We start from the raw sequence: 12,307 nt of genomic DNA, 5'->3' as shown, positions 1-12,307 counted from the left end.
ACATCACAACACCCCCTTTGATGTCACATGGATTTATCTGTGATGCCACACTGCCCCTGTGATGTCACAAAGCCTCCAGAGATGACACAAAGCCCATGTGATGTCACAGAGCCAACTCTATGATGTCACCATGTGATGTCATACAGTGCTGCAATGTCACAGAAGACTGCGATGTCGCAAAGTCACCATGTGATGTCACTCTCTATTCTCTGATGTCACAGTCTGCTCTATGATGTTACAAAACTACCTTGTGATGTCACAACCCACTCTCTGATGCCACAGAGCCACCCTCTATGATGGCAGAGTCTGCTCTATGGCTTGACACCCTACTTTGTGCCATCACATCCAGCTCTGTGATCTCACAAAACCCTCAAGAAATCAGGTACATTGAAACATGGAAGTTTCTTGTATTTTGAAGAGATCCTTGTCAGGACACAACAAACAAAATGTCCCCATGTTCCAGTCAGAGCAGAACACTGGAAGCAGTGATGGCAGCTGGGGACAAACAAGGCAAAGGTGTCTCTGGTGCTGAGCAAACCTGGATGTGTTTGAGGACTGCAAAGGCCAAGCCTGAGCCCCAGCCCCTGGCAAGGCAGATCCTGTCCCTGCCTCCTTGCTCATGGCTCATTCCGGGATGGGCACTGGCATGTGGGGATGTGCAGTGCCAAGGGCAGGAGCATGGGGCGGCCTCTGCCAGGCTGCTGAGCAGGGACAAGGAGGCAATGAGGCTCCAGGCCTGCAAGGGTCACTTGTCCCCTCACGGCCTCAGGCCCAGGCCCAGCAGCCATGGCCAAAGTGCTGCCCAAGGTGGCTCTGGCAGGGCTGTCTTGCAGCTGCTGCCCATCCCTGTGCCCTGTGCAGCCCAGGCTGTCCCACGGTGTCCCTGCCCTGCGCCTCTGTCCCTGCAGGCTGTCGGCATCCCCCGGCTGCCCCACCTGGCTGGGCCCTTCCTTTGCTGACAGCTCTGCCTCCTGCCTGCCTCTGCCTGCCCACACAAAGCCTTGGGCTGATACCAAAAGGGTTAATTCAATTTTTACTGTGCCTGTGAACTTTCAGCAGAGAAACAAGGCGTTCAGGGGCTTCTTTCCCAACAGGAATGGTTGGAAGAGAAGATGAAGACATCTGGCTCAAGAATGCAGTGATAGAAAAAGCAAGGACTGAATCAGGGAACTGGGGATGGGTTTTATGGAAATAGGTACATCTTAATATATATGTAGTGACTATATATAAGCGATACAGTGGTGGAATCATGTGTCTATGTAACGAGTTATCACCCGCTGGATCTCAGGCCTGAATAAATGATGCTCTCTTAAACACCAAATTACTGTTAAGGAGTCATATTCTGATATTGTGGACATTCAGTGACAGCAGAGGCTGATGGAACCAAGGATCCAGATGTGACACTTGGAACCTCATGGAACAAAGGGTCCCTTGTGATGCAGTGGAACCACATGGAAGCAAGAGTCCATTGTATCAGAGCAAGACCTCATACAACCCAGGAGACCATTGCTGACTGTATGGAAGTTCATAGAGCCATGGGATCATTGTGAGAGTTTGGGGCTGCATGGAACCAATGGTCCATTGTGACACTGCAGAAACTTCTGGAATCAAGGTGGTCATGTTATGCTATGGAACCTCATGGAACAAAGGATCCAGGGTGACACTGTGGAACTCAGATAATTGTTGACAGTGTGAAAGCTCATGGAACCAAGGCTCCATTGTGACACAGCAAAGCCTCATGAAACCAAGGGTCCATTGTGGCTCTGTAGGGGTTCACAGAACCAGGAAAACCATTTGGACACTGTGGGGCCTCATGGAACCACCTGGCACTGTGACACAGCGGGGCCACATGGAGCCATGGGGCCACTGAGACACTGAGGAACCTCATGGAAAATCAAAGGTCCATTGTTACACTAAGGGACCACTGCGGAACCGCTGGGACCATGGTGACACCGTGGTGCTCCATAGAACCAAGGGGCCATTCTGATTCTGCTTTGCCTCATGGAGCCAAGGGGCCACCGTGACACTGCAGGGCCTCGTGGAACTAAGGCAGCCTTGTGACACTGCAGGGCCTCATGGAACCATGGAGACCATTATGACACAAGGGGCCTCATGTAATCAAGGGCCCATTGTGACACAGCAAAGCCTCATGGAACCATGGAGACCATTGTTCTCCAATGGGACCACATGGAACCAAGGGGCCCTTGTGGCACAGCAAGGCCTCATTGAACCAAGGGCACGGTAGTGACACTGTGGAGCTACAAGGGACCCAAGGGGGGATTCTTATAGTGCAGAACCAAGGAGACCACTATGACACTCTGGGGCATCATGGAACCAAAAGTCCATTTTGACACAGAAGGGCCTCATGGAACCATGGAGGCCATTTCTACACTTTGAGGCCTTGAGAAACCAAAGGGCCATTGTGGCACTTTGTGTCTCCATGGAACGAAGGAGTCCGTTGGGACACTATGAAGCCCTGTTGGGCCAAAGGCAATTGTGGCACTGTGTGGCACCACGGAACCAAGGGACCACTGCAACACTACAGAGCCCCATGGAACTAAGGATTGTCGGAACAGTGTGGGACTCATGGAACCAAAGGTTCATTGTGACTTTGCGCGGCCTCATGGAATTAAGGGGGGACAATTGTGATGCTGTGGGGCCCAATGGAAGCAAGGGGCCAGTGTGACCCAGCTGGGCCTCATGCAGCCAGGGGGCCACTGGGATCCTGAGGAACCCAAAAGAACCAAGAGGCTATTTTGACATTCTGCAGCTGTTAAGACCCTGAGAGACATCCCCTGGGTTTGGGAGACACAAGAAGCTTCCCTCAAAAGCTGTTCGACTCCATTGGCTCCTTCCCCTTGTTCTGTGTCCCTCAGCCACTCCCTCCCCGTTCCTCCATTGGCCCCATCTTTGTACTGCCCCCATGGCACTGATCAGCCCCTTCCTCTGGAGATACAGAAACCTAGACTCCCCCCAGGAGTCCTGCCTTGTGACCCTGAACATCTCACTGCATGGCTGAATTAAACATCTGTGCATTCCATGCAAAGGCCCTTTTTGCTTCCCTACCCTGGGCTTTATTAGCAGCTATTCCACCTGCAACAATGGTCCATTATGGCACTGTGGATCCAAGGACACCATGGTGACACTGTGGGACCTCATGGATCCAAGTGGCCATTATGACACAGCAGGGCCTCATTGGAACAAAGGAACCATTGGTGACAGTACAGAAACTCATGGAACCAAGGGGCTGTGGGGACACAGCAGGGCCACATGGAACCCAGGAAACCAGTGACATTTAGGGACCTCATGGAACCAGGGTCCATTGTGACACTGCAGAAACAAGGAGACCATTGTTGATGCTATGGAAGCTCACAGAACCAAGCAGCCATTGTGACACTCCAGGGCCTCGTTGAACCAGGCAGACCATGGTGACACCACAGAACCTCATGGCACTGAGGGTTTATTGTGACACAGCAGGGGCCATGGAGCCAATTGTCCATTGTGACAATGTGGATCTGAGGAGACCATGGTGACACCATGGAAGCTTATGGAACCATGGGTCCATTGTTTCAGTCCAGAACCAAGGAGATCATTGTGACATCATGGAACCTTGTGGAGCCAAGGGGCCATTGTGACATCATGGAACCTCATGGAACCAAGGGGCCATTGTGACACTGTGGGGCCCCATGGAACCAAATATTCATGGTGACACAGTGGGGCTGCTTGTGACCAATTGTCCATTGTGACAGTGCAGATCCAAGAGACCAGGGTGACACTCTGGCAATTGATGGAACCAAGGGGCTGTTGTGACACACCAAGGCCTGGTGGAACCAAGGAGAGCATTGTGGCAGTGCAGAACCAAGGAAGCCATTTTGACAGTATGGAACCCAATGGAACCAAGGGTCCATTGTTCTACAGCAGGGCCTCATGGAACCAAGGGGCCATTGTGAAACTGTGGGGCATAAGGGAGTCAAGGACACCACTGATACTGAAATCCACTGGATAGAAACTTCTGAACAGTTTAGAGTATTTGAAAGCAAGTATTCTTTTTTACAGTATGGTGGTCACTTGGGCCATCCTTCCTCCATTGGAGTGCATTAAGCATTGATTGAACAGAGTTTTTATCACACACACTGATTATGTATCCGTTAGCTATCCCCAGTTCCTTTGAGTTTATTTGACATAGTTGAACCCCCTTATCACAAATCCTTTCATGGTTCTTTGGGTTTTGTTTTAACCATCCAGTGTCCTTTTAAGGTGGCTGTTCCTTGATCCCCCCTTTTGAGTAAGGGCAATATTATTGTTCTGCATAACTTCTGCTTTGTCAGCCTTGCAGAGCTGAGCTGGCATCCTGCTTGCATTTTGTGTGACTTCTGTTTGCCAGAGATACATCCTCAATCAGTTTCTCCAAGGCTGTGCTGTTCTGTTCTACTGTCCTTGACAAGAGTAAATGTTGTTCTGTTCTCCTGTCCCTGTCTCAGTGCTTGCCCCGCATGAGGCGTCTGCAACCCCCCCAACCTATGGGCCTGGGGTGGGCAAGTGTTCCTGGGGACAGGGATGGGACAGCTGGGCTGGACTGACCCAAGGGATGTTCCATTCCATGTCACACCATGATCAGCAATCAACTGAGAGAAGTGGGGGGACAAGAGAAATAGGTGATTAATTTATTTTTTAAGACGTTTTTCTTTCAAAACAGCACCTACAGATAGTCCTGTCCTGCCACAAGGTGGTCAAACATTTTCTTCTGGTAGGAGATTTCCTGTGAACTTGCTTTTCTTCTCTCTGTGGCCTTTTTTCTTTTTGTGGTGGGTTTGTTTGTGAGGTTTTTGTGTTGTTGTGGGTGGATCTTGTTTTGGGTTTTTTGATTAGATTTGGGGGTTTTAGTTTTTGGTTGGATTTGGGGTTTTCCCTATTGAATTGCCTTTCTTCTGATGCATGAGATTTTTCTGCCCTTTCTTGTGGCTTGCTTGGTGCCTGATGGCAAGATACATTTACCCAACTCAGTCATCTTGCCCAATTACATTTTGCAGTCACCATTAACTAGATGAGTTCGATGAGTTCAGTCACAGACTCCCTGCAATTTGGCAGCATCCACAAAAGAATTGAAAGTACATTTCATGCCCTTGTAGAGATAATAGAAATATTCCACAGTGGTGGCCAGGGGCTGGTCACTGAGGAATGTCACCAGGGTGTGGCTGCCAAGAGGACTCTGTACCATGTATGACATTTGACCCTCATTGTTCAGCCAAACTCCCACCCAGCCCATGTTCCACTCCTTCAGCCCAGCTCTCTCCAGTCTGGCTCTGAGGAGACCACAGCAGACCCTGTCCCAGGCCTGGCTGAACTCTGGGCGCACAACATCCCCTCCTGTTCCCTCCCACGTGGGTTCTGCAGTCCCTGCCCTGTCCTGCCAGTGCCTGGAATGTCTGCAGGAGGATTTGCCACATCCCCTTCCCTGCTGAGCCTGAGCAGGCTGTGACTCTCCCAGTGCCCCTCCCTGCCCTGTTTGCAGACTGGTTCCATGTCTGCCCATCCCAAGTGCCCAGGACCCTCTGGGATGGCTCTGGCCTTTCCAAGGGGTTTGAGAGAGGTCCCACAGTGACGCTGTCCAGCCTTCTCAACAGCCCTGAAACCAAAAGCCTTTTCCACATCCCTTACTTCCAGGTCAGTGCCCAGAACACAGCACAGCCCTGCCCAGGTCCTCGGGCTGGTTCAGAAGGGAGGCAGCTCTGATTTCTCCCCACAGACCCTCACTCTATCCAGTGTCTATCTGTGCAGTCCATGGCTGCCCTGAGCATTTTTTCCTGGAGCCTCCCTGCCTGGGGTATTTCTCTCTATGCAGTCCTCACCACAACCCAGCAAACAATCCAGGTGTTTTCCCAGAGGACGTTACTCTCAGAGTGAAGTGGCCTCAAGGCCCTGTTTGTGCCACTGGAATTGTGCCAGCCCCAGGTGCTGCTGATGGTGTTTGTGCTCACTGGGGTTCATCTCCCCACCCACACACGATGCACTGCTGAGATCTCCTCAGCGCAGAGCAAACATGGCCTGCTGGCCTGGTCACTTGGTGTCCCTCCGTGCAGGGACAAACAACCTCCGGCAGGTGGGAAGAGGCCAGTGCTGGCAATGGTGGTTGCAGGGGCTGGTGTGGGACAATTGCCCTGGGGCACCTTCCCAGGCTGCCCCAGAACAAAGACACAGCCCAGGCCCTGCTCTGCTGCTGCCTCAGGTCCGTGCCAGGAGCTCTGGCTGTGCCAGGACACTGCTGTGAGCCCCCCCTGCACACTCCCCCCCTGCCCCAGGCACTGGGCTCTGCTGTGCCAGGGCATTCCTGGAGCACATTGCTGAAAGCAGCTGTGGAGGGGAGCAAAGCCTCCCTGCCCTGCCCTCAGGAGATGCCTTTTGCTGCTGGAGCTGCTGTGCTGGAGCCCAGCTGTGTCCCAGCAGTGCCCATGGCCTGGCCCTGCCTGTGGCCACAGCAGGGACACGCAGCAGGACAGTGACCAAGCTGCCAAAGCACTCCGGCCTTACAGCCACAGCAGGGCTGGCAAGGACAGGGTGGAGTTGGGCAGAGCAGATGTGAGAAGAGCCAGGGCCATTGTCCCTGGCTGTGCTGCTGTGGAGTCTCTTCCCTCCACCTCTGCTCACAGGCACTGCCCCTGCAGAGACAGAGAAAGGCTCAGGAAGAATTTCGGGCACACAGGTCAGGGCAAGCACTTGTTTTTATTTAAATCTCAAGGAAAAAAGCCTCTTGCAAGTCTTGATATTTCAAAAGAAGGAATATATTAATGTAGAAATGCTAAGTGCAATACTGCAGTATTTTGTAAAAAACATAACCATAGTAGAAAAAGTTACCAAATAAAAATAGAGACATAGGGGAAAAAAGGATGAGATTCTAAAGAGTTACATTCTGAATGCTCTGCATCAGAAAATGGTTCGGAAATGTTTCTGAAAATACAGTACAATCAATTTTCTCAGGGCCTCCTTGAGCTCCTGGTTCCTCAGGCTGTAGATGAGGGGGTTCAGGGCTGGAGGCACCACCGAGTACAGAAGTGACAGGGCCAGATCCAGGGATGGGGAGGACATGGAGGGGGGCGTCAGGTAGGCAAAAAACCCAATGCTGAGAAACAGGGAGACCACGGCCAGGTGAGGGACGCAGGTGGAAAAGGCTTTGTACCGTCCCTGCTCAGAGGGGATCCTCAGCACAGCCCTGAAGATCTGCACATAGGAGAAAACAATGAACACAAAAGAAGCAAAGAATAGAAGACCACTTAGCACAAGAAGCCCAAGTTCCCGGAGGTAGGATTTGCAGCAGGAGAGTCTGAGGATCTGTGGGATTTCACAGAAGAACTGGCCCAGGGTATTTCCATGGCACAGGGGCAGGGAAAATGTATTGGCCGTGTGCAGCAGAGCATTGAGAAAGGCACTGGCCCAGGCAGCTGCTGCCATGTGGGCACAAGCTCTGCTGCCCAGGAGGGTCCCGTAGTGCAGGGGTTTGCAGATGGACACGTAGCGGTCGCAGCACATGATGGTCAGGATGGAAACCTCTAATGACATGAAAAACACAAAAAAAAAGAGCTGTGCAGCACATCCTGAGTAGGAGATGGTGCTGGTGTCCCAGAGGGAATTGTGCATGGCTTTGGGGACAGTGGTGCAGATGCAGCCCAGGTCGCTGAGGGCCAGATTGAGCAGAAAGAAGAACATGGGCGTGTGCAGGTGGTGGTCACAGGCTACGGCACTGATGATGAGGCCGTTGGCCAGGAGGGCAGCCAGGGAGATGCCCAGCAAGAGGCAGAAGTGCAGGAGCTGCAGCTGCCGTGTGTCTGCCAATGCCAGCAGGAGGAAGTGGCTGATGGAGCTGCTGTTGGACATTTGCTGTCTCCAGACATTGGAACCTTTTGAAGAAGGAATCACAGTGATAACTGAGAGGAGGTTTCTCCAGAAAAGTCAAAACTCTTTCTCATAGACCCTTTCTTGCCGCTAAACACCTCCCCCCATCTATGTCTAGGAGACCTTCCTTCACCTTTGTTGCTGGAGCCCTGATTGCTGCTGGCCAATGTTGTGTGTGGAGCTGGACCTTGGCCTGCAGGACACCTGGGAGTCAGCCCTGATACCCTGTCAGTGCAGGGGAACAGTGAGGGCAGGGGCCAGTCCTGGTGTTGGGACTTGGATAGAAAATGTTCTAAGGCAGAGGAGCTGCCTGGGTGAAGGGATGGGGATAACAGAAGGCAGAACAAGCGATTCTGCTGCACTGTGGAATAAGAGAGTCCAGGGAGTCAGGCAGAATGTCTGAGGCTTAGTGCAGACTGAGAGGAGCTGCTCTCTCCCTCTCTACTGTTCCAGCTGCCCTGCACTTGCACCTTTCTGAAATCCACTCCTGCGTTACCCTGCACAGCCAGGAGACACAGCCGAGAGCAGAGGATCCCTGGCACACAAAGTGGTTCCTGCCTTTCCCAGATTCAGGAGAGTGGGCTCATTGCCAGCCTCCCAGGCTGCCCTTCCCAGAGCTGCCCCGGCACAGGGAGCTGGGACACCCCATTGCTGTGCTCAGCCTGCACAGGAGGAGCCCAAGGGCTGGGCCTGGCCCTGCAGCTGGAACTGCCATTGCAGAGAGCCCCTCAGCAATGCCAGCAGCACCTGGGCAAGGCAAGGAGAGAGAGAGAGCCGGGCCTGAGGAAAAGCCTTTCCCTGGCCAGCCCTGCCCAGCCCCTGCCAGGCAGCAGCAGGGCAGGACAGTGGCCCTCAGGCCCTGGTCAGCAGGGAATGGGCACATGGCTGCAGAGACGCCCTTCATCTCTGGGGCTGCTCTGCCGGCCCAGGAGGCACTGAGGGCCCCGAGCCCCTGGGCTGAGGGCTGTGCTGGCTGCGAGGGGACACAAGAGCTGTGCTGCTCACGGCAGTGTCAGCCCTGCAGGGCAGGCCCAGCAGGTGCCACATGTGCCCTGCAGCAGGGCTTCCCTCAGCACTGCCTCCCTCCCTCCCTGCCCACGGCTCTGCTGCTGGAGCTGTCCCAGCCCGAGCTGCTCCTGTGGCCCCGGGCTCCTTCCCTGCCAGAGCTGCCCGAGCCCAGCCCAGCCCCTGGGCCAGCCCTGCCCTGCAGCTGCTGGGCCCTGCAGGGATTAAAGAACAGCTCTCCCAGCCTGGGCACCATGGAAAGGTGATGCTGCATGGATTTGGAGGCTGGGCAGGTGCAGGCACTTGCTGCGGCTCCCAGGAATCCTCAGGGTGACCATTTAAGAGCCTCAGCTCCTGCTCTGCCCAGCCCAGCTGAGTTTCCATTGCCACCAAGCTGAGCCAGGGAAAAGTGTGAGCACAGATTCAGGAAACAGAGACCCAAGCAGGAAACCCCAGCCCTGAATGAGCTCATGACAAGTCCCCATAGATGGGGAGCCCTGCACTGGAGCACATTCTCCTCCTCCAGTGCCACAGAGAAACTGGGAGAGTCCTCCTGACACATCCCCCAGGCTGTGGGGTGTGCTGCCTTCAGGAGATCCCTCCAGGAGCACAGGGGACATGGCCCTGCACCCACACACTCACCATGCACAGGGCTGGGAAGATCTTTCCCCAAGTGAAGTCTCAGCTCAATGTCTTCCCAATCCTGATTGCCTTCAGCCTGTCTCTGCCTGGCTCCTGTTCTCTCAGTGCCTGCAGGCAGAGCCCTCAGCCCTGCTGGGCTGGGAGAGGAGCTGGACCTGGCAAGAGCTGTTCCTTTAAAGCTCAGCAGCACAGACACAGCACAAGGACTTTAATGAGCCTCTTGGGGATTTGGTGTTGTTTACATCAGACTCAGTCCCTGAGAGAGTGGTCAAAAACTTCTCAAGAACTCAAAATTAAATTGAAACTCCAAAGTTCCTTGACGTTTTAATGGGTCCCACTGAGGAACACAACTCAGAAAGTGTCCCCAGGTTCCAGTTAGAGCAGAACACTGGAGGCAGTGATGACAGCTGGGGACAAACAAGGCCAAGGTGTCTCTGGTGCTGAGCACACCTGGATGTGTTTGAGGAATGCCAAGGGCCAAGGCCTGAGCCCCAGCCCCTGGCCAGGCAGATCCTGTCCCTCCCTCCTTGCTCAGGGCTCTTCCCGGGATGGGCACTGGCATGTGGGGATGTGCAATGGCAAGGGCAGGAGCATGGGGCGGCCCCTGCCAGGCTGCTGAGCAGGGACAAGGAGGCAATGAGGCCCCAGGCCTGCAAGGGTCACTTGTCTCCTGCTCCTGCCTCAGTGTTTTCCATTCTACGGAAAAGAACCATCCCTCTTTCCCAGGCACCCATTGTGGGAAAACAGGACTCCCGTATATCTAACCAATATCATTAAACAGAAGCCATTGATTGTTTCTATTATGCACTTATTTATACATTCTAACCCTACTGCACACGCTGATCACACTCTTCATCATTGGTGCCTCTGTGTTGTCCTTGTGTTCTGCACGCACTTCTCAGAGTATGTGATTGGTTGCAGTTCAGGTGGTTCTCAGTCCTCTATTATCGAGTTCTTGAGGTCTTGGTATTCTGTTTCTCAGCCTCCTCTTTCTTCATTTAGCACAGTTTATGTCTTAGTAACCTTGGTGAATTCCAGAGGACTCTGATAAGAACAACTACAAGTGGTATGGCTGGTGCACAGTGTGGCATAAGTTGTTCAGATACATTGCTACAACTCCCCCTTCTTCTTCTTGCACCAGCCAAACCCTTTTCACTGTATTTTCTACCAATTGGGTCACCAATTTCCTTAGGCATGGAATAATACAAAGCAATATAAGAATGACTTCTAGTAATAACAAAGCTGTCTTTATTTTGTCTTTCAACCATCCAGTTATTCCCCATCCCTCAAACCGTTCATCCAAGCCCCAGTCATTCAGGGTTAATTTTTTCATGTTATCTTGTAGTTTTTTCAGTTCCTGTGAATGGATGCAGACTGGCCAGAGAGATTCAGCCAACACATTCCTTCAAAATCCTCACACCTGTGCTCATGTGCTAACAGCAAAAAATCTATAGCAGCTCTATTTTGCAGTGTGCCATGTCTAATACTATCTACATCAGTGAGCATTTGATTTAAAATAGCTGAACTTGTGTTCAGTGTGAGAATCCACAAAATCAGAGAGTTTTGGGGAAGCTGCAAAAGGCAGGCCTCAGAGACAGCAGAACTGTGATTAGAGCTAAGCAGTAGCCATGAGATAGGTCAGCAGAAAAATTATGCAAAAAGTAGAAAAGTAAGGACAAATAGAACAATGGTCTGTGTATTAACGCTTGTCTAGAATAACTCCCTAAGATACAGAAAAGTTTTTCTAACAAGATATTAGGAAGTTTGAAGCCTATTAATGGAGCTCTGTGCATTGTGTTTTAAGGCTTACAAGCAGGTATTGTATTAGAAATAGGCAAGCATTGTTTTAACGAAAGGTACGTGTGCTTATAGTGGTTGGATAGAACTGCTGTCAATATGCCTTTGCTTTGTGTGATTGGTCAAAAAATTTATAAAGTAAGTTGTACTATTAAGTTCTTGGTCTGCTGCTTGGGATGTGAGCTGCTGGCATCTTCCCATTGTCGCAACCATGTAATGAGACTGATGCTGAAAAATAAAACAGCTCAAGGCACGTTCCACAGCAGTCCCGTCCCGTTTGTGGTTTGTACATAGCCCCCGGCTCTCTCTATACAAGAGAGACTGTGCAAAGTACTTTACATTATTTGAATTTCATTAATTCTAATATCATATATATTTCAAGAATTGCTCTCAAAAATGAACCAAACCCCCCTGTCTTAAGGCACTTTCATAACAACACGTACACACACCTCAAAGAAAGACCACCAGTACTTGATCAGAATCATTAATCTAAAATTGTTGAAGGGCCATACCCTCTCATTATATGGGGGACAGAATATGCTTGTGTTTCTACAGATACAGGACCCCGGTGGATTCCCAGAAGATTTATCAGTCCCTACATAGACCACAGATCTGAAGACGACTCCTCGAATGAACAGGAAGTCAGTTCCCTCTCCCACCATGCCACAGAAGCAGCTTTCTCTTGGAGATGAAGAAAAAAGAAATTCACATATCCAAACATTGTGGCAAGGACATTCATCACACGTAGATATATCCCACTGATAACATCCATGTCAATCTCAAATGCAGACACACCCCTCCCTTTTCCATCCCTCTACCAGTGACCCCTTATCCCTACCCCTCCCTCCTTCCCCTCTTGAAACTACTCCTTTTTCCCCTCCCTCAAACTTTCCTTAAGAAAGTGAAGGGAGTGACTGGGAGGAGTTGGTAAGAGCTATAGGGAGAACTTAAGAATATTTAAGAATGTCTTAAAATA

At 51.6% G+C, this 12,307-nt stretch overlaps 1 protein-coding gene across 1 annotated transcript; it reads right to left on the bottom strand.

Moving 5' to 3' along the window:
- Positions 1–6,921: 6,921 nt before the first annotated feature.
- On the bottom strand, positions 6,922–7,869 carry LOC135461012 (olfactory receptor 14J1-like). The gene has a single exon (XM_064737996.1). The coding sequence runs from the start codon at positions 7,867–7,869 to the stop codon at positions 6,922–6,924; it is 948 nt and encodes a 315-aa protein (XP_064594066.1).
- Between the last annotated feature and the right edge of the window lie 4,438 nt (positions 7,870–12,307).

Source organism: Zonotrichia leucophrys, unplaced genomic scaffold (assembly GCF_028769735.1).
Source record: "Zonotrichia leucophrys gambelii isolate GWCS_2022_RI unplaced genomic scaffold, RI_Zleu_2.0 Scaffold_150_111975, whole genome shotgun sequence".
NCBI lineage: Eukaryota > Metazoa > Chordata > Aves > Passeriformes > Passerellidae > Zonotrichia > Zonotrichia leucophrys.
The sequence above is the reverse complement of the archived record's forward strand: the minus strand, read 5'-3'. Positions and strand labels throughout refer to the sequence as shown.

Excerpts from the sequence above, each read along its gene's own strand:
- LOC135461012 (XM_064737996.1), bottom strand. The coding sequence starts at position 7,869 with ATGTCCAACAGCAGCTCCATCAGCCACTTCCTCCTGCTGGCATTGGCA.